Source organism: Saimiri boliviensis, chromosome 8, assembly GCF_048565385.1.
Source record: "Saimiri boliviensis isolate mSaiBol1 chromosome 8, mSaiBol1.pri, whole genome shotgun sequence".
NCBI classification, from domain to species: domain Eukaryota; kingdom Metazoa; phylum Chordata; class Mammalia; order Primates; family Cebidae; genus Saimiri; species Saimiri boliviensis.
Genome location: NC_133456.1, coordinates 11810941 through 11833388, shown reverse-complemented (window position 1 = coordinate 11833388; position 22448 = coordinate 11810941). Strand labels below are relative to the sequence as shown.

Below are 22448 nucleotides of genomic sequence, written 5' to 3'. Positions count from 1 at the left end.
TGAGCCAAGATGGCACTATTGCACTCCAGCCTGGGTAACAGGAGCGAAACTCTGTCTCAAAAAAAAAAAAAAAATACAGGATTTAAAAAGCTAATGATATAGAGGCAATATATGAAGAGATAATGGCTGATAATTTTCCAGAACTGATTAAAGAAATTGCTGCGCACATTAAAAGAAATCTAATGAATCCCAAGCAGAATTAGTGAAAAGAAATTCAGCCAGGCACAGTGACTTGTGCTTGTAATCCCAGCACTTTGGGAGGCTGAGGTAGGCGGATCCCAGGAGGTCAGGAGTTCGAGACCAGCCTGGCCAACATGGTGAAACCCTGTCTCTGCTAAAAGTACAAAACTTAGCCAGGTGTGATGGCACACGCCTATAGTCCCAGCTACTCAGGAGCCTGAGACAGGAGAATCGCTTGAACCCAGGAAGCGGAGGCTGCAGTGAGTTGAGATTATGCCACCGCACTCCAGCGTAGGCAACAGAACAAGACTCTGTCTCAAAAAAAAAAAAAAAAAAAAGGTAAAAAGAAATCCATATTGGATATACTATACTAAAACTGCAGAAAGCCAAAATCAGAGAAAACTCTTAAAGGCAACAAGAGTGGGAGGATAGTGTTTCAAAGTATGTTTAAAGGAGCAACTGATAAACTAAAACTAGATAAGGGCTGGGTGTGGTAGCCCACACCTGTATTCTCAGCACTTTGAAAGGCTGAGGCAGGAGGGTTGCTTTAGGCCAGGAGTTCGAGGCCAGCCTAGCCAACATAGCAAGACTCTGTCTCTAAAACCAATAATAAAATAAAATAAATCAGATGAAAAAAATGTATACCATGCAGTCACCAAAAGAGCTGAAGTGGCTATACTAATAGCAGATAAAATGGACTTTAAATTAAACAAGATAGACTTTGAGTTAAAGTTACAAAAGACAAAGAAGGACAGTATACATTAACAAAAAATTCAATCCTGCAAGAAGAAAAAATTGTAAACTCCAGCCTGGATAACAGAGCATAATCCTGTTTCAAAAGAAAAAAAAGTATTCCAAACAAAAACTTCATTTAAAAACACACAATTGGCCAGGTGTGGTGGCTCAGCCCTATAAACTCCAACACTTCGGCAGGCCAAGGAGTGTGGATTGCCTGAGTACAGGAGTTCCAAACCAGCCTGGGCAGCATGATGAAACCCTGTCTCTACAAAAAATAAAAATTAAAAAAAAAAAATTAGCTGGGTATGGTGACACACACCTGTAGTCCCATCTACTTGTGAAGCTGAGGCAGGAGGATAGCTTGAGTCCAGGAGGTCGAGGCTGCAGTGAGCAGAGATTGCACCACTGCAGACCAGCTCGAGCAAGAGAGTAGGACTCTGTCTCAAAAACAACAACAACGGCCGGGCGCGGTGGCTCAAGCCTGTAATCCCAGCACTTTGCGAGGCCGAGGCAGGTGGATCATGAGGTCAAGAGATCGAGACCATCCTGGTCAATGTGGTGAAACCCCGTCTCTACTAAAAATACTAAAAATTAGCTGGGCATGGTGGCACATGTCTGTAATCCCAGCTACTCAGGAGGCTGAGGCAGGAGAATTGCCTGAACCCAGGAGGCAGAGGTTGCGGTGAGCCGAGATTGCACCATTGCACTCCAGCCTGGGCAAGAAGAGCGAAACTCCGTCTCAAAAAAAAACCAAAACCAAAAACAACAACAACAACAAAAAAAAAGCCACACATATACACAATTAAAATATTCAACAATAATGTAGAAGTGGGAAGAGAGTGTTAATAGTCTAAGCTTTTTGAGTTGCCTGGGAAAATGAGAAAGGTGTTGATTAACCTTGAAATTGGTAAGTTAAGGCTATATACCTTAATTTCTAGGATAACCACTAAAAAATGGAAATGGGGGAGGAGGGAGGCTTGGGAAAAAACAAATAGAAATGGGGTACATAACTTCCAAAGTAACCAAAGGAAAAATGGAGAGATACAGAATGTTTAACCAATTCACACCAAGGCAAGAAAGGAGAGAATAAGATATAATAGGCAGGCCAGGCGCGGTGGCTCAAGCCTGTAATCCCAGCACTTTGGGAGGCCGAGGCGGGTGGATCACGAGGTCGAGAGATCGAAACCATCCTGGTCAACATGGTGAAACCCCGTCTCTACTAAAAATACAAAAAACTAGCTGGACATGGTGGCGCGTGCCTGTAATCCCAGCTACTTAGGAGGCTGAGGCAGGAGAATTGCCTGAACCCAGGAGTCGGAGGTTGCGGTGAGCCGAGATCGCGCCATTGCACTCCAGGGTAACAAGAGCAAAACTCCGTCTCAAAAAAAAAAAAAAGATATAATAGGCAAGACAAAATAGAATAAACACAATAAATTGACTCTTCATTCCATCAGTAATTGCAACAATTTAAGTAGATTAAATGGTCCACTTAAATACAAAGATTATCAGATTGAATTTTTTTTTTTTTTTTTTTGAGACGGAGTTTCGCACTTGTTACCCAGGCTGGAGTGCAATGGCGCGATCTCAGCTCACCGCAACCTCCGCCTCCTGGGTTCAGGCAATTCTCCTGCCTCAGCCTCCTAAGTAGCTGGGATTACAGGCACGCGCCACCATGTCCAGCTAGTTTTTTGTATTTTTAGTAGAGACGGGGTTTCACCATGTTGACCAGGATGGTCTCGATCTCTCGACCTCGTGATCCAGCCATCTCAGCCTCCCAAAGTGCTGGGATTACAGGCTTGAGCCACCGCGCCCGGCTCAGATTGAATTTTTTAAAAGTCCAGCTAAATGCTGTTTTCTGAGGCTAGGCACAGTGGCTCACGCCTGTAACTCTAGCACTTTTGGAGCCCAAGGTGGGTGGGTTGCTTGAGTCCAGGGGTTCAAGACCAGCCTTGCCAACATACCAAGACCCCATCTCTACTAAAAAATAAAAATAAAAAATTAGTCTAGCATGGTGGTATGCGCCCATAGTCCCAGCTACTTGGGAGGCTAAGATGGGAAAATCACCTCAGCCAGGAGGTCGAAGCTACAGTGAGCCAAGATGGCACCACTGCAGCCTGGATAACAGAGTGAGATTCTAACTCAAAATAAAATAAGATAAGCTGGGCGCGGTGGCTCAAGCCTGTAATCCCAGCACTTTGGGAGGCTGAGGCGGGTGGATCACGAGGTCAAGAGATCGAGACCATCCTGGTCAACGTGGTGAAACCCCGTCTCTACTAAAAATACAAAAATTAGCTGGGCATGGTGGCACATGCCTGTAATCCCAGCTACTCAGGAGGCTGAGGCAGGAAAATTGCCTGAACCCAGGAGGCGGAGGTTACGGTGAGCCGAGATCGCGCCATTGCACTCCAGCCTGGGTAACAAACGAAACTCCGTCTCAAAAAAATAAAATAAATAAAATAAAATAAAATAAAATAAAGATCTTTAGGTTAGACTAAAGTAATATTTAAAATATAAAAAAAGGAGATAAATGCTGTTTTCAAGGGATACATGTAAAACACAAGCACACAGAAAAGTTTTAAAGTAAAAAGATAGGCCAGGCACAGGGGCTCACGCCCGTAATCTTAGCATTTTGGGAGCCTGAGGAAGGTGGATCACCTGAGGTCAGGAGTTCAAGACCAGTTTAGCCAACATGGAGAAATCCTGTCTCTACTAAAAATACAAAAATTAGCTGGGTGTGGTGGTGCACACCTGTAATCCTAGCTACTCAGGAGGCTGAGGCAGGAGAATTGCTTGAACCTGGGAGGTGGAAGTTGCAGTGAGCCGAGATTGCACCACTGCACTCCAGCCCGTGTGACGGGAGTGAGACTCCATCTCAAAAAATAGTAATAATAAAATAGAGTAAAAGGATAGAAGAAAACAGAGTAGGCAAACAAAATTAAGTACAGTACTCTTAGAGGCGAGCTTAATTTCTATTCTAACCAAACAGCAGTGGTTCCCTCAGCATGGGGTTCAGGCTGTCAGCAACAAAGCTTTGCAAGTAAGCCAGCAGCCATCAGGGTCATGCCTGCCTCTCTGCTCCCTAGGGCCTTTTGCCCCACAATCCCCGTGATTATTATCACCCACCATTCCCAGGTGTAACTCTGTCTTTATCTCTTCTGCTAGGAGCTCCAAACCAGCCTGTCCACATCAGCTAGGGGACTCAACAGAACAGCCCTACCCGGTAAGCAGGACCCCTGGATAGGGGAGCATCTCCTTGCTTCCCCCTGTTAAACGGGTTTGCTGGCGTGGCGAATATTTTGGGGTCTGGCCAGTGAGATGACTCTGGGTAGAATAATTCCAAACCCTCAAGTAAGCCACAGCAAATCCTCTTGGGTAGCCAGAAGCCTACCAGGTTTCTATCTGGAAGAAATAAAGGGGCTTGTTGATGTGGTGAAAGCTCACCCTTGGCCGGGGGAACGGTTTTGAAATCACATCTGTTTGTATAGGTGATCAAGGAAGCATCTATCTTCACTTAGCCATCTCTGTCCCCTTCAGGCTCGGCTCAGCTATCACCTCTGCCAGAAAGCCTGTCTTGACCCACTTCTGCCCACGTTGGGAAGCTGCCGTGGGGCCTTGTTTAGGAAGGTTCTCGACACTTGTCTGGATTCTGGGGAAGGACCGCCTGGAGGCCCAACAGTCCACGGTCCTGAAGCGGTACCCGGACAAGCACCGGGCCCCGACGCCGCAGTCACTCACCACTGCAGGTGGAAGGTGTGGCCGCAGTGGATGGCAGCCACATCGCGGGAGTGGTCAAAGAAGTCGGAGCAGATAGTACACAGAGCTCGGATAGGCATGATGGTTGGACTCAAGGGGGCCCAGGTAACCGAGGAAACTGCTACAAGTTCGGCTTCGTGGACGCGCCCCGGCGCCTCCACTAGCTTCAAATTTGGCTCCGCTGCACGACTTCCGGGAGTGGGCCGGAAGTGACAACACAAAACTCTGAGCGGAGCCTGAATACTTTGTCTGGATTGGACAAGCCCTCGAAGGGCGGGACCAAGGACTAAGATTAGCTGCCCAGAGGCCGTAGAGAATCCTGGGCGTAGCGCAGGGGCTCTGGGGCGTCATCTGGGAGGACGGACTCGATCTGCCACTTGAGAGCGCAGCGTTATATCAAGGCAAGAAGCAGCGAGACTGTCAGCTGGATCCTTTTCCAGGGAAAGGCAGCGTGTTGTGGTTCCAAACCAGAGCTGGCGCGAGGCAGGCTGGGCCAAGGGAGAGAAAACGGCAGCCGCAAGGGAATAGAAAGATGGTCCCGACGAGTCCTTTGAGCTCTGGACAGTGCTGGACAGTGCTGGACCGTGCGCTGTGGTCTGTAGTTCCTACAGACCAAAATACTCTACCTTTCCGGTCCTCAGTTTCGGGCAATTCTTAAAAGACGGACACATAGGTCCCAGTCCCTCGGATCACCCCAAGCCAACCTTGGCTTCATCCAAGTAAGACATGACTATCTTTGAGTTTGGATACACTCGGGCCAGTACCCTGACTTTAGCTCCAAGGAGGATCAGTTATGCTTGGGACTGTAGTAGGGTTGGAATTTTAGAGGCCCAGTTGCTTCAAAGACTTAGTACTAACCCTTTTTATTTATTTTTATTATTTTTAATTTTTTATTTATTTAGTTTTTTTTGAGACAGAACTTCGCTGGAGTGCGCCAGGCTGGAGTGCAATGGTGCTATCTCGGCTCACCGCAACCTCCGCTTCCCGGATTCAGGCGGGTCTCCTGCCTCAGCCTCCCGAGTAGCTGGGATTACAGGCATGTGCCACGATGCCCAGCGAAGTTTGTATTTTAGTAGCGACAGATTTCTCTATGTTGGTCAGGCTGGTCTCGAACTCCTGACCTCAGGTGATCCACCTGCCTTAGCCTCCGAAAGTGCTGGGGTTACAGATGTGAGCCACTGCACCCGACCAAATCCTTTTTATTACTCCCACATCAGAGAAGTTATCTTTGAGGAGGTTATCTCTGAGGTCCTCTCAGAGAGCAGCATCCCTGATGAGTTCACCAAGGACCACCTGGGCTGGAGTAAGTCAACTTTTGGGTTTTTAGGCTTACTATTTGTGGCAGTCAGAATAAACCTTATGCAGAGCCCCGTAATATAAAGCTGATCTGCTCCAGCTGAAATAGACCCAGAGTGAGATTTCATTTGGGGCCTATGTGGAAAGCACAGGTGCTCACAGGAAGGACTCAACACAGAGCAGCATAGAACCTTTGTGCATTGCTCACCCTACACCCTCTCCCCTGCTCTGGGAAGCTATCTTTGGCTATGAGCAGGGTCTGTCCTTGTGGTGCTGACCCTGGGTAGATTCCAGCTCTATGCCTAAATCAAGAGTAAGGCTCCTTGGTCAACAGGAGTCAAAACAGCAGTCCTTACTGTGAGCTCTCAGCCCAAGAGGTATTCCTTGGTCCAGATGCAGCCCAACACCCACTACCCACATGGATTTCTAGATTCCAGAGGACCCTCCCACCACCACCGAGGAACACTGTGGTGAGGATAATCTTCACTCTCAGCCCGAGAAATCCACAGGGCACTGAACACCAGCCACTACTTGTGAACCTGCTCCCAGCCTCTCCCCTTCCCACTGCTTTCCAGGGGCTCCTCCCCAGTAGGACAGAGGAAGCAAAGGCGAAAGGGTGGCCAGAGGCTTTGCAGGGTGATGTTTATTTGCCAGGTTCAGCAGGCACACAGTTAACCCACCGACCTTCACACACCAGAGCAGACCCATAGGCATGCAGGGAGAAGGGCAGGACCACCACGGAGTGCCGAGCAAGGGCGAGGACCAATGTGGTTGCCTGTCCAGGCTGTGATAGGGTCTGACAAAGGGCATCTGTCAGGATCCTCCCTCAGGAAACTGGGGAGTTTAACTCTATTTCCTCATCCCAGCAAAAGCAACTCAATGTGGCTCTGAGGCACCTGGGCCTCTGACAGAAGTGAGCTGTAGAAATAGAGGGAGTTCCTCTTCATTTCATTGTTGAAGTAAGAGCAGAAAATCTGCCCCTGCCCCTGTAAAGGGCAAACCCCCAAATCAGATTATGGGGTACTGCCATGCGGCAAGCCCCCTAGTGTGGAGAGGACTTGTGGGCTGAGATTGTAGAGGGTGGGCATCTAGGAAGAGCAAGGGGATATCAGCCCTCCCTGTTTGGCCCAGGGTAAGGACCCAGTTAGGCTGGGACACTGGGTGCTGGGCTTGTACTCTGCCCTTCCAGGTCTCATTGCCACATCCTAATTGTTCCTCCTTTCCCTTAGAGGCTTATGATGTTCAGCATACAAGGCAGCCCACTGCAGGACTCAGGAGGGCAGGAAATAACACAAGGGTCTTAGGAGGGACAAAGATGGAAGCTTCTGCCCTCCTACTCATTCTCTTCCACTTCTGAGGACCCCCACAGCTAGTGAGCAGTGCCCCCAGCCATGTGCCCAGTCTGGACTTAAACATACTCCCCTACCTTTCTGCATCCTCTATACCATCCTGTATCCGCTCCTAGAGCAGCCCACACACCACAGGCACACACCTTCATGTGCAGGAGCCTAAGACCGCTGACAGGGCCTCGCTGGAGGACCAGCTCTCAGGGCAAGGCCACCCAAGTTTAGGGCCTGGGAGAGTGTGGGACCTGCAGGGCCTGCCTGGGGGAATGGTGAGGCAAGAAGGGAAGGGGAAGGAGAGCAGGAGCCTCCTGAGTATCCCTAGAGCAGCATCCCACAAGGAACAGAAACTGGTGAAGCTAGCAAAAGACAGAAAAGCCACAAGGAATCCATGCAGGGGCTGGGGCCGGCCCTGCCTCTGGCCTGCCCACCACTCACACACGTACACACAGGAGACGAGACTGCTCTCCCGTGACCCCTAGGTATGCCCCACTGGGATGCGGGGGCTTGGGGGAGCGAGGGCATCATGCCAGTGACTCTATGTACAAGAAGCCCCTCATCCACTCTCCCACCCTCCTGCCCATCCCCCGCCCCCCCTCACCAGGCTGCCTACTCAGCTGGTTTCCTCCTTTTGAGACTCCTGGGCATAACCAGCAGCCTCTTCCCCTTTACTGGAGGGTGGAGCCTGGCCTGTGGCGCCCTCTGGGGCTGTGCTGTCCGGCTGGGCCATAGCCGGCTCAGGGGTGGCAGCTGCCTTGGTGGCCAGTGTGGCACTGCTTTGGGTGGTGGGCACAGTGCTCTCTTCTGTGGCGGGTGTGGCTCTCCCATCAATGGCTGGAGTAGCGCTCCTGTCAGTGGCTGGGGTGACACTCCCATCAGTGGCTGGGGTGATGCTTCCATCGGTGGCTGGGGTGACACTGCCATCAGTGGCACTTCCATCTGTGGCTGGGGTGGCACTACGGTCTGCGGGGGCCACATTATCACTCTTTGCAGCACGAGCAGCATCACCCTCAGGGGCTGAGGTAGCTCCACTCACAGCTGCAGCTGTGGCCCCACCTGTAGCCCCAGGGGTGGCAGTGTCTGCGGCTGAGGCTGACTGGGCTGCAGCCATGCTGGACTGCTCTGGCGCTCGGAGTCGTTTCATGAGGGTGGTCACTCGGACAGCCTTCTGAAAGGAGCACAGTGGAGAAAGGCTAAGGGTAAACCTTGTTGGATCCATTGCTTGGCAGTGACCAAACCAAACCCCTTCCATAGTACCCCTGGCCGCCTCCAACCACCCCAGGGCCAAATACCCAGCTGCTCAGCACTCCTACTTAAGGTAATGACAGTGGCTACACCCACACCTGATGGCCTGAGAAAAGCTTGTGTGTGGCTGCAGGGGTGTGATGCAGGCAACAAGCTGAGTACCAGAAGGAATACTTGGGATAGAGCCAAAAAGAGAGCTATCCAAGCCTTACCTTCCACTTGGCCCTGGCAAAGTTCTTTTCAATCTGGGCACAGACACCATCCTTGATGTTCTTATCAGAAGCAGCATTGCCAGAAATCCTGGAAAGGATGCAAGTGTGTCTGGATCTGAGGGGATGAGCCTTTGTGGAGACTCTGCCCACCTCTTACGTGTGGCATCCAGGGACTACCAGGTAGAATCTCTGGGCAGACCTGAGCTCTAGGTGCCTGTATCCCCTCAGGGGCTCAAAAAGGGGGCTGCTAGGTGTAAGGAGGACTCTGGCCTCTCCCACCCTCCCCTAGGCCCTGCTCACCACTCATGGGAGATGGCCTCTTCTGCAGTGATCCGCTGGTCTTGCTCCACCTCCATCAGCCTTGTGACCAGGTCTTTGGCTATGGACAAAACCAAGGAGGGGCTAGGCATGGGCACCCCATCTCAATGTCTAGAGGTGATGAATGGGCTGGGGGACAGAAGCAGAATCCCACAGAGAAAGCTGAGAGCAGGAACCCTACCCACTGCCGTGCACTCTACCAAGTGCTAGGCAGGCACCTCCTCACCTGCCTGCGAAATATCATCCCAATATGGAGAGTCAAACTCATAGTCACCAGCCAGGATCTTGCGGAAGAGATTCTTATCATGGTTCTCATAGTCATCTTCTTCCACCTCCTCATAGAAAGGTGGGTTGCCTGAAAGCCTGCATGGGGGAAGGGTCACACAGAAAGGCCACAGACACACACTCCCACCCCATCTGACGGCAAGTCTGCTTGTCCATCTGTCCACTCACAGGATGTACATGATGACTCCAATGGCCCAGCAGTCCACAGGGCGTCCATACCGCTGCCGGCCTACCACCTCCGGGGCTACAAACACAGCACCCATCTGCCGGTCAGTATCAGGCCTAGCCAGGTCCAGTACCATCCACAACCACTTCTTGAGATAAGAAGAACATTTTCCCCCTGCTTAGAGCAGCTCCCTGAAGGCTGCCCCCCATTATCCTCCTGCCCCTGCCCCTGCCCCACCCCCTGCTTGCCCAGATACTCGGGGGTCCCACAGGGCTCCTTGATGAGGCCATTTTCTAGCTTAGCCAGATGGAAGTCACTGATGACAATCTTCGAGTTTTTCAGCCGGTTGTAGTAAACAAGGTTCTCCAGCTGTGGTGTGAGAATAGCATGTGAGTGAGCAGAAGACACCATGAGGGCCTCAGAGGCTAGACCAAGGCCCCAAGGTGCTGCCCACCCCAGCCCCAGCCCAGCTGCCAACTGGCCCTTTGACTCTGGCTCTGGCCTCACCTTGAGGTTCCTGTGCACGATCTTGAGTGAGTGCAAGTAGGCCACGGCCTCCAGGACCTGCCGTACCACGTTGCTCGTGTCTCGCTCCGAGTAGTAGCCCTGGTCCAGGATCCAGTCAAACACCTCCCTCCCCGTGGCCCTGAGGGACACCAGCCCCTGAGCCCGGCGTGGGCGGAATTGGGGGTGGGGCAGGAGCACTTGGGTGAGCTGCCTACGCCAGGCAGCTGGCTGAGCAAGGCACAGGGACCCAAGACCCCAAGGGTCCAGTAAAGGAGGTCTCCTTAGCTGCAGAGGGTGGGACAGGTGAAGGCCCTGGGCACTGGGGAATCTTGGGACCCCAGACCCACACTCACAGCTCCAGGAAGATGAAATACTCCTTGCGGGTCACAAACACATCCACCAGTTGCAGGATGTTGGGATGCTTCACCCTGGCGACAGGGAGCAGAGCCAGTAGTTAGAGCTGGATGAACTCTTAGGAGAGACTCTGGTCGCCACAGTGGCCACTGCAGACTAACTGGCCAGAGGCTGGGACCACCTGAGGCCACTTGCCCTCTAAGCCCTTCCCTCTTGCCTCCCACAACACCCCAACCCCAGGCCTCAAACTCACATCTTGAGGATGCCTATCTCGTTCTTGGCAGCTTTCCGCACCTTGCGGCCGTCCCGCTTCTGGAACTTCTTGCAGGTGTGCAGCTTGCCTGTTGTCTTGTCCTTGGCCCGGAAGATTTCACAGAACTCCTCACTGCAGCCAAGAGGCACCCACTCAGCCCTGGCCTTAGCATCAGCTGCACTCCACTCCCACTTCCCTAGCCCCTGCCCCCAGCCCACCCAGCCCTGCCTGACAGGCCCAGCACTCACGTCTTGATGACCTGTCCCAAATCATATCTGTCAGTCACTTCTGACGGCTGGTTATAGTTCTTCTTGTCACCCAGAGTCACACACCCAAACGGCATTGCCGGGCTCTAACCTGCAGGCACAAGGGGATCTGGCTTAGCTATGCTACTCTCCACTTCCCCACAACATAGGGGCTGCCTTTGGGGAGACCCCAACCTGGTTAAGGCCAAACCAGGAGCAGAGACCATACCCGGAAGGGCTAGAGAACAGGTAGACTCAGATCCTACCCCTGCTTTTCTGGCCATACATCCAGCTATTCAGCTTGGCTGCCTGAACTACAACAGCCCACATATGAAAAATATATTAAACTGATATATAAGAGAATAGTTTTGCATTCTATACATTTAAAAAAAAGACTTAACAAACAGCTAATTTAAATTTCAGCTATTTCACAGATTAAGGGGGCTATAATCACCCACCCACCTGCTAGTCATCTCTGAAGGTCTAGAGCTAACAAGTGTTAGTGAAGGTATGAAGAACATGAGCACTGCTAGGAGAGGGCAACCTCCCCTTTGTAAAGCAGATTGGTAAAACCACTAAAGTCAAACAAACATACCCTGTAAACCAGTAATTACACTCCTAATACGTGCCTACAAAAGTGCACACATTCGTGCATCAGGACAGTCATACAAGAATGCTCATAGTGGCCATATACATAATCACCAAAAATTGAAAACAGACCAAATACCACCACTGACAGGATGTATTGTGGTAGAGTCACACAATGGAATATTATACAGCAATAGAAAGAAAGAGCTTCAGCTATACCCAACCACATGGTGACTCTTACACAGTGTTAAGTGCAAAAAAAACACAAAAGAATACATATAGTATGAGTCTATTGATAGAGAGTTCAAATAGGCAGAACAAACCCGTACTGGGGATACAAACACAGCAGTAGAGCTATAAAGAAAAGCTAAGAAATAAGCAGAGTCAGATAATAGTCCCTTCTAAGAGAAAAGGAGGGGTTATGATTGAATTAGGACACATGGGGGGATTCTGGAAGACCTATTTCTTTTCTTTCTTGCTTGCTTGCTTTTTTTAGAGACAGGTATCGCTATGTTGCCCAGGCTGGAGTGCAGTGGCTATTCACGGGTGCAAGCCCACTACTGATCAGCACAGGAGTTTTGACCTGCTTTGTTTCTGACCTGGGTTGTTTCACCCCTGCTTAGGCAGCCTGATGATCTCCAGGTCCCGGGAAGTCACCATACTAATGCCACACTGGGTGAAGACACCCAACTGGCATAGCGCGATACAGCCCAGAACTCCTGAATTCAAACAATCTTCCCTCCGCAGCCGGGATTACAAGCACCCACACCATGCCCAACTGTTCTGTCACCCAGGCTGGGATGCAGTGGCATGATCACAGCTCACTGCAGCCTCAACCTCCTGGGCTCAATCGATCCTCCCACCTCAGCATCCTGAGTAGCTAGGACCGAACCACAGGTGCACACCATCACGCCTGGCTAATTAAAAAAATTTTTTTTGTAGATACAGGATCTTATTATGTTTCCCAGGCTGTTCTCGAACTCCTGGGCTCAAGTGATCCTCCCGCCTCAGCTTCCCAAAATGCTGGGATTACAGGCATGACCCACCATGCCTGGCTTGGGTAGAATTTTTAAAGTTTACATATTGATGTACATTCACAAACTCTTTTCTGAAAGAATACTGAAGGAAATAAGAGTTTTCTCTCCTGGGCAAAGAATTGTGTGTCAAAAAGGCAGACATATCTTTTGTTTATTAATTTTCTGTTCTAATTTTTACTATTTTATTGTAATGACTTTGATAGATTTAGTAAATACTACACTCAGGCACAGTGCTTGGGTGATTCCTCAGAGGGACAATCTGGGTGGAGAGGGAAGGTAAAGCTTTGGAGGCAGCATTAGGACTCAGAGGGAAGGATTTGCCAGGAGGCATGCAGGTATACTGGTCAGAAAGAACAAGACAAGCCTGATCCTGGCTCCAGCTTTCAGCTCTGTATATGCATTCATGCCCACTGGGGCCCACAGGGGACCTGGGTTGTCAGGTCCAGGAGCAAGGCCCTCAAACAGAACAGATACAGCTGGCTCAGTGAGCTCTAGGCACTCTTTCCACCTGGGGTACCAGAGGTCTGTAATCCTGCCAATTACAGCCTAGTCCTCATCTGTAGTACTAGGTGGGCTGGCGCCAGTGTCCAAAGGAAAAGGCACTCATTAGCCCATATTCAAAGGTGGTGGTTGGGGATTAGTGACTAGACTTCACAGATCTGACCCCAGGGTGTACTTCCATAATGCCTGGTCGGTGTGACAGTGGGGCTATAGCAAACTCAGCACTGAGTGTGCACTGAAATTGCTCTGCCTCTGCTGACTGTGCATGTTTTCCCTCCATGCCAATTAGCACTTCCTATGTGCAGGGCCTAAGCTAGGGCCTGGGGGTACCTAGATGCTCCCCCACCTGAAGGCACTCACAGTCTCAGGGTAGTGGAGAAGGGAGGAGGCAGGTTGGCAAGATGAACTCTGCCAGTCAGAGTCAAAGACCAGGACCCAAACAAGCCCCATGGCCAACCCTGGCTGCTATTTGTTTCCTCCCAGGCAGAAGCCAGCCAACCAGGCTGTGATTCCCAGGAGTCACAGTCCTGGAAATTCTCCCTCAGATTTCCCCTTAGCATTAGGGAACAAACTCTATCATTCCTTCATCTGGGTTGCTTGGGCTCAGGGAATACAAATGCATTTCATCAGCGTTATTCCAGCCAGGGTTTAAGCCGTCTTGTGAGGCACAGCAGAGGCAAATGAGAGGCTTTGAAGATCGTCACTGACTGCATGTCTGCCACCATGGCCACAACCCTGCATCTCCTCCACTGGGGAGAATTATGTGGCCAGAATCCCATCCTCACAGCTGAGAGCAGAGGCATAGCCAGTTACCAATGCCGGCCACACATCTTCACACCATAACATCTGCAGGAGGGGGCCTGCAACAGTCCTCTCATCAACTCTAATAGGCAGCGATTCCCCTCCCAGGCTGGAGTCTGAGGGCCATGTACAGGGCAGGAGGGTGGTACCTTAGCATGCAGTATCCCAAGAAGGCTGGGAAGGACCTGTGCCCCAGCTTGGTTGCTTTGCTTACACCATTCCCTCTGGTAAGAGTGCCCTTCCCCCAAAAGCCTCCCGTCAGATTCCTATTTGTCACGGCAGAGTTATTTATAACATTAAAAAAATTCAGCAACAGTACCTAAATGTCCAACAACAGGTGACTCGCCAGCTCAACTGTGTCCACTCAATGGTAGGAAGTGTGGGCACTGGCAAGCGCTCTGCCCACCTTGGCCTTCCTGTGGAGCAGCTGCCACATGAGCGAGATGCTGAGAGCAAAATTGAATCTCTTCTTTCATTGTGATTTCTGACGTTATAAGGTGGTTTGTGCAACACACTATCCAAAACAATCCTGATCCTCCAAGGCCAGACTCAAAATGGCCCTGTTCTGAGATACTTTCCACAACCTCCATGCCCCACCCCCCACCCCCCACCCCACTCCAACGGCTCCCAGCTCTGCCAGCGTGGCGTGGGTGGGAGGTTTTGTGCATGCCTGTCCCTGATCCTGGCCCCACCTTTCAGCTCTGCATATGCATTCATGCCTACTGGGGCCCAGGGCTCGTCATGGGGATCTGTCTCTACCACAGAAAGCTGGGCCTCCACCCGTAATGTCAGCCTAGAGCCATGTCCTGCAACCTCAAGACTGAGATGGAAACAGATCTGTCTCCCCTGCCCCCTACCATGGCTGCCCAGATTATAGCCAGTCACTCCTCCACCTCCTCACCAGTCTAACTACACTGTCGTGGGGCCCCACACTTGGCCCCAGGGCAAAGAGAGGAGAAAAAGGGGACTGGCTTTCAATTAGCACTTGGGCCCCTTCTCCCACACCCATCCACTGTTGCTCCCTGGGAGGCTTCAGGTGTGTTCACCAAGCCTTGGGCATCTGCCTGCAACAAAGGAAACCTGGGAGGAACAGCCAAGGGACAGCTCTCAGAAAGGTAAGAGGCCAGGCAGAAGGGGTTTGCATTTCTTTTTTTCTTTTCTTTTTTTTTTTTTTTGAGACGGAGTTTCGCTCTTGTTACCCAGGCTGGAGTGCAATGGCGCGATCTCGGCTCACCGCAACCTCCGCCTCCTGGGTTCAGGCAATTCTCCTGCCTCAGCCTCCTGAGTAGCTGGGATTACAGGCACGCGCCACCATGCCCAGCTACTTTTTGTATTTTTAGTAGAGACGGGGTTTCCCCATGTTGACCAAGATGGTCTCGATCTCTTGACCTCGTGATCCACCCGCCTCGGCCTCCCAAAGTGCTGGGATTACAGGCTTGAGCCACCGCGCCCGGCCCGTGGTTTGCATTTCTTATCCCCATGGCCCAGACCCAACACCCAACAATGGGGAGTTCTCCTCTCAGCAACACAGGACCTGAGCCCTCCTCATGTACATGTTAGGCCATGGAAGGGCACAGGAGCCCCACAACAACCATTTCCCTGGAGACATAGCTCCCTCCACTCCCTGCAGAGAAACTGAACAGTGTGCACCGTCGGCTGCCCAAAGGGAGCTTGCGGGGAATGCAGACCCTGGTGCTGCCATTGCCCTCCATCTGGCTCTCAGGGAGCCTGAGAGCCAAGCACTCCCCAGTTACTGCCTGCTCCCGGGGCTTGACCACTGGACTCAGAGAATTGAGACCCTGGCAATCCTGAGGGATCCTCTGTTGGTGCCCTGGTGAAAAAGGGTACCCCAGGGACTCTACTGCATTTTTAGGCAAGTCTGGCCCAGGGAAAGCCCAAGCAGGACAGAGGCCAAGAGGTCTAGAAGCCCCACATTGGGGTCCTGTCCCCTCCTTCACTGGGTTTAGCATGGTCCAGGCCCTACCTGTCAAAGCCATAAACAGGAGTTTCCTGTTCCCTTGGTCCCCTAACATGTGAGGCTCCAGAGCTTGCAATAAACCTAGGGAGGCCAAGAGGGGCCCAAGAGGCATCCAGCTGCCTCTCAACAACTGTAGGCAACACCTCCCAATTTAGTGGCAGCTGTGAACACCAGCCTGCAGGCATCCCCTCCTCTCTGCTGCTCTATTCTCTCAAGAACTGGGGCTGGGTTTCCTGCTGCAATGAACATGCCAAAGCCCAAGCCCTACCTAACTCACAGCTGATGTCACCCACAGGACCAGGGGAGCTGAAGACCTCACTCAAAGTCTGTCAGGAGACAGGGCTGAGGTTCTAGACCACCATCCAATTGCTTCAGGGGACCAGTCAAGGGGCTGCCTTGACTGAGCCTCAGACTCCAGCTAAATCATGGTAGAAATTCCTACAGCTGAATTTTGCCTATCTAATGAGGGAATATCGGGGGGAGGTCTTTCCAGTCTTGGGGGTGGGCATGCAGTCCCAGTCCAGTGCTATATCCTGAAAGTTTAGCTCTCAACGTGCAGGCAGAGTCAAAGGCCAACTGTCTCCTCCCAAGCACTTGGGGTCCCAATCTCTGAATCCCTAAAGGAGAATCCACTGGAGGCTCTGTTTCCCAGTGGGTGGAGGAGGGGAAATGCAGAGGAAGGCAGTAGAGTAAAGGGTTGCTATGGTGATGGAAGTTTTAAAACAAGGGGAGGGGGAGGGGAGATGTGTTGGTTAGGTCCCTTCTTCACGAATTTCCTGAGACTTTAGCCTGGCTTCTTCTTCAAGGTTCTGTGACCCAGGTCCCCATCGAGAAAGCGGAGGTGGGGAGACTGAGAGAATTTAGAAAAAAAGGGAATGGGGCAGAGACACAGAGAGACAAAGAACCTGTGATGGAAAAGGAGCAAGGAAATGACAAAATAAAAGGGACACAGGCATAAAGGGCAGGAAAGGGTAGGTGGACGGGAGTTCTGAAGGGGGCCGAAGGGGGCCCAGCAGAGCCCTAAGGCCTCCAGGGCGATATGCTCTAAATCCCTGGGCCAGGAGCTATCCATGGTACCCGGACCTTTGAGACTGCACCCTCCTTTATCCCCCAAATATACACTGAGCTCAACGTAGGAAGCACAGCCAAAAGAAGGCCAGCTCCTTAGAGCATCTTGGTGGGGAAGAGCCCAGCTGCTAGAGCCCCCCCCCCCCCCCAGTCAGGACAGTTCCCAGCCCCTCTCTCTGCCATCACAGCAGCTTAGGTATGGCAAGTCCAACATGTTGAAGGCAGACGCATGGGGGGATGGAAATGAGGCTCGGATGCCTGGCTGCTTCCCTTTATAGTCCCTCTTCTCAGTTGGCCCAGCTGTACCTAGACCCTCCCAGCCAACCCCTCCCCCTGCCTGCTATCCTCTCCAATCTTTCGGTCCCCAGAGCCCCTCTTACAGCTCTGCTTAATCCCCTCTCTCCACCGCCACCCCCCCCCCACAGCAGATCCTGCCATGAGTGCCAGAAACGGCATCACAAGCAACCCAGAAACAGGATAACTGCACAGCCCTTCTGGTCTCCATGCCTCAGTTTCCCCGAATAGAAACCATGGAATCTGGCCTTCTCCCAGGGCAGAGGACTGCTTGCCTGCCTGTGGGTGGTGGCTAGGGCATGGGGCTGGAGAATAAGGTCATCAGAGATATGTGAACAGCCAACCTAGAAGTGCACCTGGGGGGTCCGCACCAAATGCTGTATTAGAAAAGGGAAACCTTTGCCCCACCCTGGAAACCAATCTGATTCTGAGGGGAGTGGAGACACCAATTTCCCAGTTGAGGAAACTAAGGCTCAGAAGTCGCTGAAGCTGCCAAGAATCAATTCTGAGGTTGGGGGAGAACACCAGGTCTCTGAACGTAGTCCTGGGGGCTTAAAGCCTGAGGTTGGGGGTAAGGGGAGTACAGCACAGGGACTGGACTACTGCAGACTCTAAGCTTTTTGTGTGGGACAGAAGGCCCTGATCCTTAGGAAGAAACCTAGTGGAGCAGGCTCTGCCTGGGAGGTGCGGACAAAAGCAATTTGGTAGAGCTATGCGGGGAGGGGGCTGGGGCTCAAGAGCCCAGGGTCTCTGCCAGACAGTACAAGCTGGGGAAGGCAGAAGCTTACGCTGTCACTATCCCTGCCACCTCCAGCCAGGGGCCCTGCTCCCAACCGTGGTGCCACCCTGACCCCCTTCCCAAGTGCTGCTGGCTCGCCCCCGCTGGCACAGCAACACACATGCGGAAAGCACACGTGTGAGCGCTAAGCCCCGCACCTCCCAGCAGGAGCATGTGCGCCCCCACCCCCACCCCCACCGTGCACGTGGGTCCGTGCACTGGACCCCCGGCTGGTCCCCAGGGGAAGGCTCAGAAGCTGAATTTTGGCTGGGGGCTGCTGGTCCCCGGGGGCTTGGAGCCTCCTCCCCCACCCCGCGGCAGCCCCGCCCAGCCCCCTCCGGGTTGTCGCCCATAAAGAACTCTCCGTTGTCATGGAAATTAGTGACTGCTAAGCAGGAGGGAAGGGGCCCGGGGACAGTTGGGAGGGGCTGGAGGCGGCTCTGGGAACGGGGAGGGACGTCTCAGCTCTCGGCCCCTACCCTCACAGGGGACCACGAATCTTCGAGGGTTAATCTTTTCATAATTCCAAGCCGCAGAGGCTTCCCCCTGGGACCCCCAAGCCGTTCGAGGTAATGGGGAACTTTAGCCCGACCCCGCACTCCGTCCCCCAGATCTGCAAAGCCCGCGCGCTCTGACCCGGCCAGGACCTCGAGACCTCGCTGCGCCCCCGCGCACTCTGCATCCCGAACCTCGAGCCAGGGAAACAATCCAAGGCCCCCCAACGTGCATTCGGGAAGCGCCCCCCGCCCGGCCCGCCCCGCACCTGCAGCGCCGGTTGGTCACAGGGAGGAAGTGATCGCGGGCTCAGCGGGGCGCCGAGGGCTCCGGGGACGGCGGGCAGAATCCGCTCGGAGCACGCGGGGCAGACGCGGCGCCAGATGCAGCCGCTTCGGCTAGCGAACCTCCAGCATCGCCAGCCGCTTGCCGGCACCGGATTCGCACCCCGGGCCGGGGGCGGGCTGGGGGCGGGGCCTCCCAACCGGCCCCGCCCCGACCCTGGCGGAGCCTTAAGGGCAGAATCCCACTGGAGAGCAGGCGCGCGCGGGATGGCACCCGTGCTGGTGAGCACTGGCCTGCTTAGCCCTGGCCAAGGTCCTCAACGGCTCCCTTAGGCCCTCAGACTGGGGCCGGAGGAGGCCTCCTATGCCCAATGTAAGGGGTGGAGAGTGAAGAGTTAGGGGAAAGCCTGAGTCCTGGAGTTGCGTAGCATCGCTTGCCAGGCATTAGTCTCTAGGGACCCGGGCTTCGCCCAGCTTCCCGAACCCGACCCAAAAGGCAGGACCCGCTTAGAAAAACCAGATGGGCAGTCGGACTAGGGCAGGCTCCCCTGCAGACTAGCATCCTCTAGCTAAGAGCAGTAAACACAGAGAGGTATGTTTGCAAGTAGTCGGTGTGTAAACAGTGAGGGCCCTCGACTCTGGTAGCAGTCTCCTATCCCACCCCACCCCCAACTCCTGCAAGGCCTCATGTCTTTCCCAACCATAAGTCCCAGCCAGGGTGTCTGGCAGAGTCAGCCCCCTCCTGTGTTGGTACCAAATTTCCCAAACTATAAAAGTGACCTGTAACATGGTGTGGCCTCTGCTTTCTTTTCAGTCTAATCACTCTAAAACACTTCCTGAGTAGCCTCACTCTAGGTGGCCTGGCCTGGGATATGGGGACACAGGAGAACTGTGGCACCAAGGTATCCAACTGGCTTGGGCCGTGATAAGAGGAGGAGGCTCAGAACCACCACGAGGAAGCTTTGAAGGAAGTCCTTATTCATTTCTCTGTCCCTTGTCAGTGAGGCTTATGGACCCAAAGCCAGCTCCATGCCACTCACAAGCCCTGAGGACCATCCTAAGGCCAGTATATGAAAGCCAGACTCAGGCCTCTCAGTGACTGGAGCTGGGCTCTATCTTGCCCCTCTCCTCCCAGTGAGCCTCCTGATCCTGCTGCAGGTGAGGGAGTTGGTGTCACCTCCAAACCCTCAGCCATCTTGAGGCTCCCCTGCATGGCCACTCATGGCTGATGACAGGAGGGATTGCTGGGGTTGGGGCTCAGACTGGAAGGCTGTAGGAAATGACTGCCTCAGACAAAGTTCTTCAAAATATTCCTCCAGAGGGGGTACTGAGCCCTTCACATTCCTCCCTAGTTTGGGGTTACCTCCTCTAGGCCAGTCTGGTGCCGCTTCTGGGGTCACTGGGCTCTGAGTGGTCTTGGGTTATGGCACCCAGCCCACACTGGGTAGGAATCTCCTGGCAGGCTGGGTATCTGCAAGGCAGAACCCGTTTCTCATTTCAGTATGCTCGGCTGATGTCTGCAGAATGAATGAATGGCCTGGCACTGAGTCCTTCCTGCCATCTGCCCACTATTCTTGAAACAATGGGTCTCTGAGTTTTATGGTGTAGCCAACCTGTGGCTTGCTGACCCTACAGATGCCACACACATGTTTTCTGTCTTTTCTGAGGGTCACGGCTATCCAGGCATGGGGGTCAAAGAGAAGCTGGAATGGGGATTTTTAGGCAGAGGAAGAGGTAGCTCCCTAGCGCCCTGCCTGCTGCTGGCAGTACTCCACCTCTTCTTGGTCCTATGCACGCTCTGTGCATGTGGGTGAGAGCACGTGGCAGGGTGTGTATGCACACGTGTACGTGTGTGTATGCTCTCTTTTGCTGAGAGAGATGCAACAGCACAGTGTATGCAATGGTGCCCAGGGGCACGTGTGTCTGCATTCTTTGTGCACCCAGGCATGCTTGCTGGCATGTGTGTGTGGACACTATAGCTGGTCCCTGGATTTGTCAGTCCCCTTCCTGCCTGACACAAGTCTCATAATTGTAGAGGCTGAATCAGGCTTTGAGAGCCTGACATGGGAAGGGGGCTGGACCATGTCCAGGGGCGGGCAGGATCTGTGCCGACCCTACATCATTGGCTGTTTTCAGGCTCCCCACCAGAGCAGCCACTTGATCTCAGGTATATGTGAAGACAGACAAGTATTTGCCATTTGTGGAGGGCAATCTGAAGACAAGAACCCAGGGTTAGGATTGAGCCATGGCTTATCCCTCAGCCCCCAGACAGGAAGGCACAGGCAGGGTAGGACTGGCTTCAGTGTTTTGGCTTCAACCTCCAGCTGCCTTCAAGGCAGGCAATAGTAACACCAGCTGAATGCCGTCCTCTTAGCTCTTCCAGGGCAGGGACTGGACCAATGCTGAGCTTTGTTCTTACTTCCACTATTCAAAGCCAGATGGGGTCAGGGGACATGATTTCTCACCACTCCACTGGCCAGAGGGATGGCAGGAGGCCCTTCCGCACAGAGCAGAGTTTGGAACAAGAGCAGAGGCAATTGAGATTGGCATTGTCTAGTAGCCTTTATGAGGATCCCCCTAAGGAGGCCTGTACCCTGGAGGGCAGCAGCTGCTTGGGTTGGGAGGCTGAGGAGGAAAAGAGGCCCTAAGTTCATAGTTCTGGCTCCCACCAGAGCTAGAAAGTCAGAGGGGCAGAATAAGATGTGAGCCCTGGTATCCACAGAGCCTCATCCCCCAGCTCAGGTTGAGCCTCCTATCCAGGATCCAGGACTTATCTGCACCCCCAACTCCCTGCCCTAGGGTACCAAAGGGCAGCAATCCCATGATCTTAGATTCTGGCTGGCTGACAGAAGCCCCTGCTAACCCTGCATAGAGCTCCAGTAAAGGTTCAGACTCTAGAAGGTACCTAAATTAGCAGGACAGCTCCCCAAGAAGCCCAGACTCTGACAAAACCCTCCCACCCAGGCCCCCAGCCATCTTTGATACTGCTTGACTGTTGTCCATGTTGCTTGGCTTCAGCCCCCAGAAGAGGGCCCACAATGGAGGAGGGCAAACAGTCTTTTCCTCCAGAGCCAGGGGAGGGGGCTGCCCCCCGCCCCCCACCTTGTGACTCACTCCAGGCTGTGTGGGTTATTACATTATGTTTGAAATTGCCATGGCAACAAGCTGGCAATCAAGGGTAATTGAACTTGTTGTCAGGGCAACGGGGCAAAACCCACAGCAGCCACTCTCTGTGGTTGCCCTTGGGGTGCAGTAAAGGTCACGCCAGATCAGAGCCAATGCCAGTCAAGAGGCTCCAGGGCTGACTAGAAAGGATAGGTTGCCAAGGCCCATGGAGTTCCGAAGTGCAGAGACAGAGCATGCCTTGGGAGAGCCAGGGCCCCCATCCATGACCTCATGCCTGGACTCCTGCTTTTCCCACACCACCCTGTGCTGGAAACATGCCATGGCACTTAAAGCAAGCAGAACCAGAACTTTTATGTGCTCACAGCTGGTACTTATAGATAGCCCATGGGCCCTCTTCCTCATACTCCCGGCGGCTGAGCCACAGGCTCTGGAAGGAATTCCGGGATGCCATGATGGAGCCCCCAAGCCAGGCAGCAACTGCACGGTGAGGAGAGCCCAGCACAGCCGCACCAGGGCCCAGCTCCTGTCTCAGGCGCTCGGGGAAGCCACTCACCAGGGTGCTGCCACCGTCCAGTACTACATTGGCCAGCAGCTGCTCCTGCT

General features: G+C 53.0%; 2 protein-coding genes across 5 annotated transcripts in view; both read right to left on the bottom strand.

The window, feature by feature from the left end:
* The window catches only part of TRAIP (TRAF interacting protein), a 34221-nt gene extending 29358 nt beyond the window's left edge, over nt 1–4863 (bottom strand). Inside the window, exon 1 of one of the 3 annotated variants that reach the window (XM_003936651.4) lies at nt 4654–4863. In XM_003936651.4, coding sequence (XP_003936700.1) covers nt 4654–4751 — 98 coding nt within the window. In that variant the 5' untranslated portion in view covers nt 4752–4863. Of the gene's footprint in view, nt 1–4359; nt 4379–4653 lie in introns of those variants that run through there. The other 2 variants (XM_074403824.1, XM_074403825.1) reach the window with 2 other exon arrangements.
* Nucleotides 4864–6592: 1729 nt separating this feature from the next.
* On the bottom strand, nt 6593–18903 carry CAMKV (CaM kinase like vesicle associated). 2 transcript variants are annotated; one of them, XM_010347145.3, is made up of 12 exons: nt 18704–18903; nt 10899–11007; nt 10651–10782; nt 10397–10471; nt 10044–10182; nt 9785–9905; nt 9539–9614; nt 9312–9448; nt 9068–9146; nt 8768–8855; nt 8367–8478; nt 6593–8273 (listed from the first exon to the last, which is right to left on the bottom strand). In XM_010347145.3, exons 2-12 carry the CDS (start codon nt 10991–10993, stop codon nt 7924–7926), a joined length of 1404 nt encoding a protein of 467 aa, XP_010345447.1. In that variant the 5' UTR covers nt 10994–11007; nt 18704–18903; the 3' UTR covers nt 6593–7923. The 2 variants fall into 2 exon arrangements, with proteins under 2 accessions (XP_010345447.1, XP_010345446.1); XM_010347144.3 differs by having other exon boundaries at nt 6593–8478.
* Nucleotides 18904–22448: the final 3545 nt, after the last annotated feature.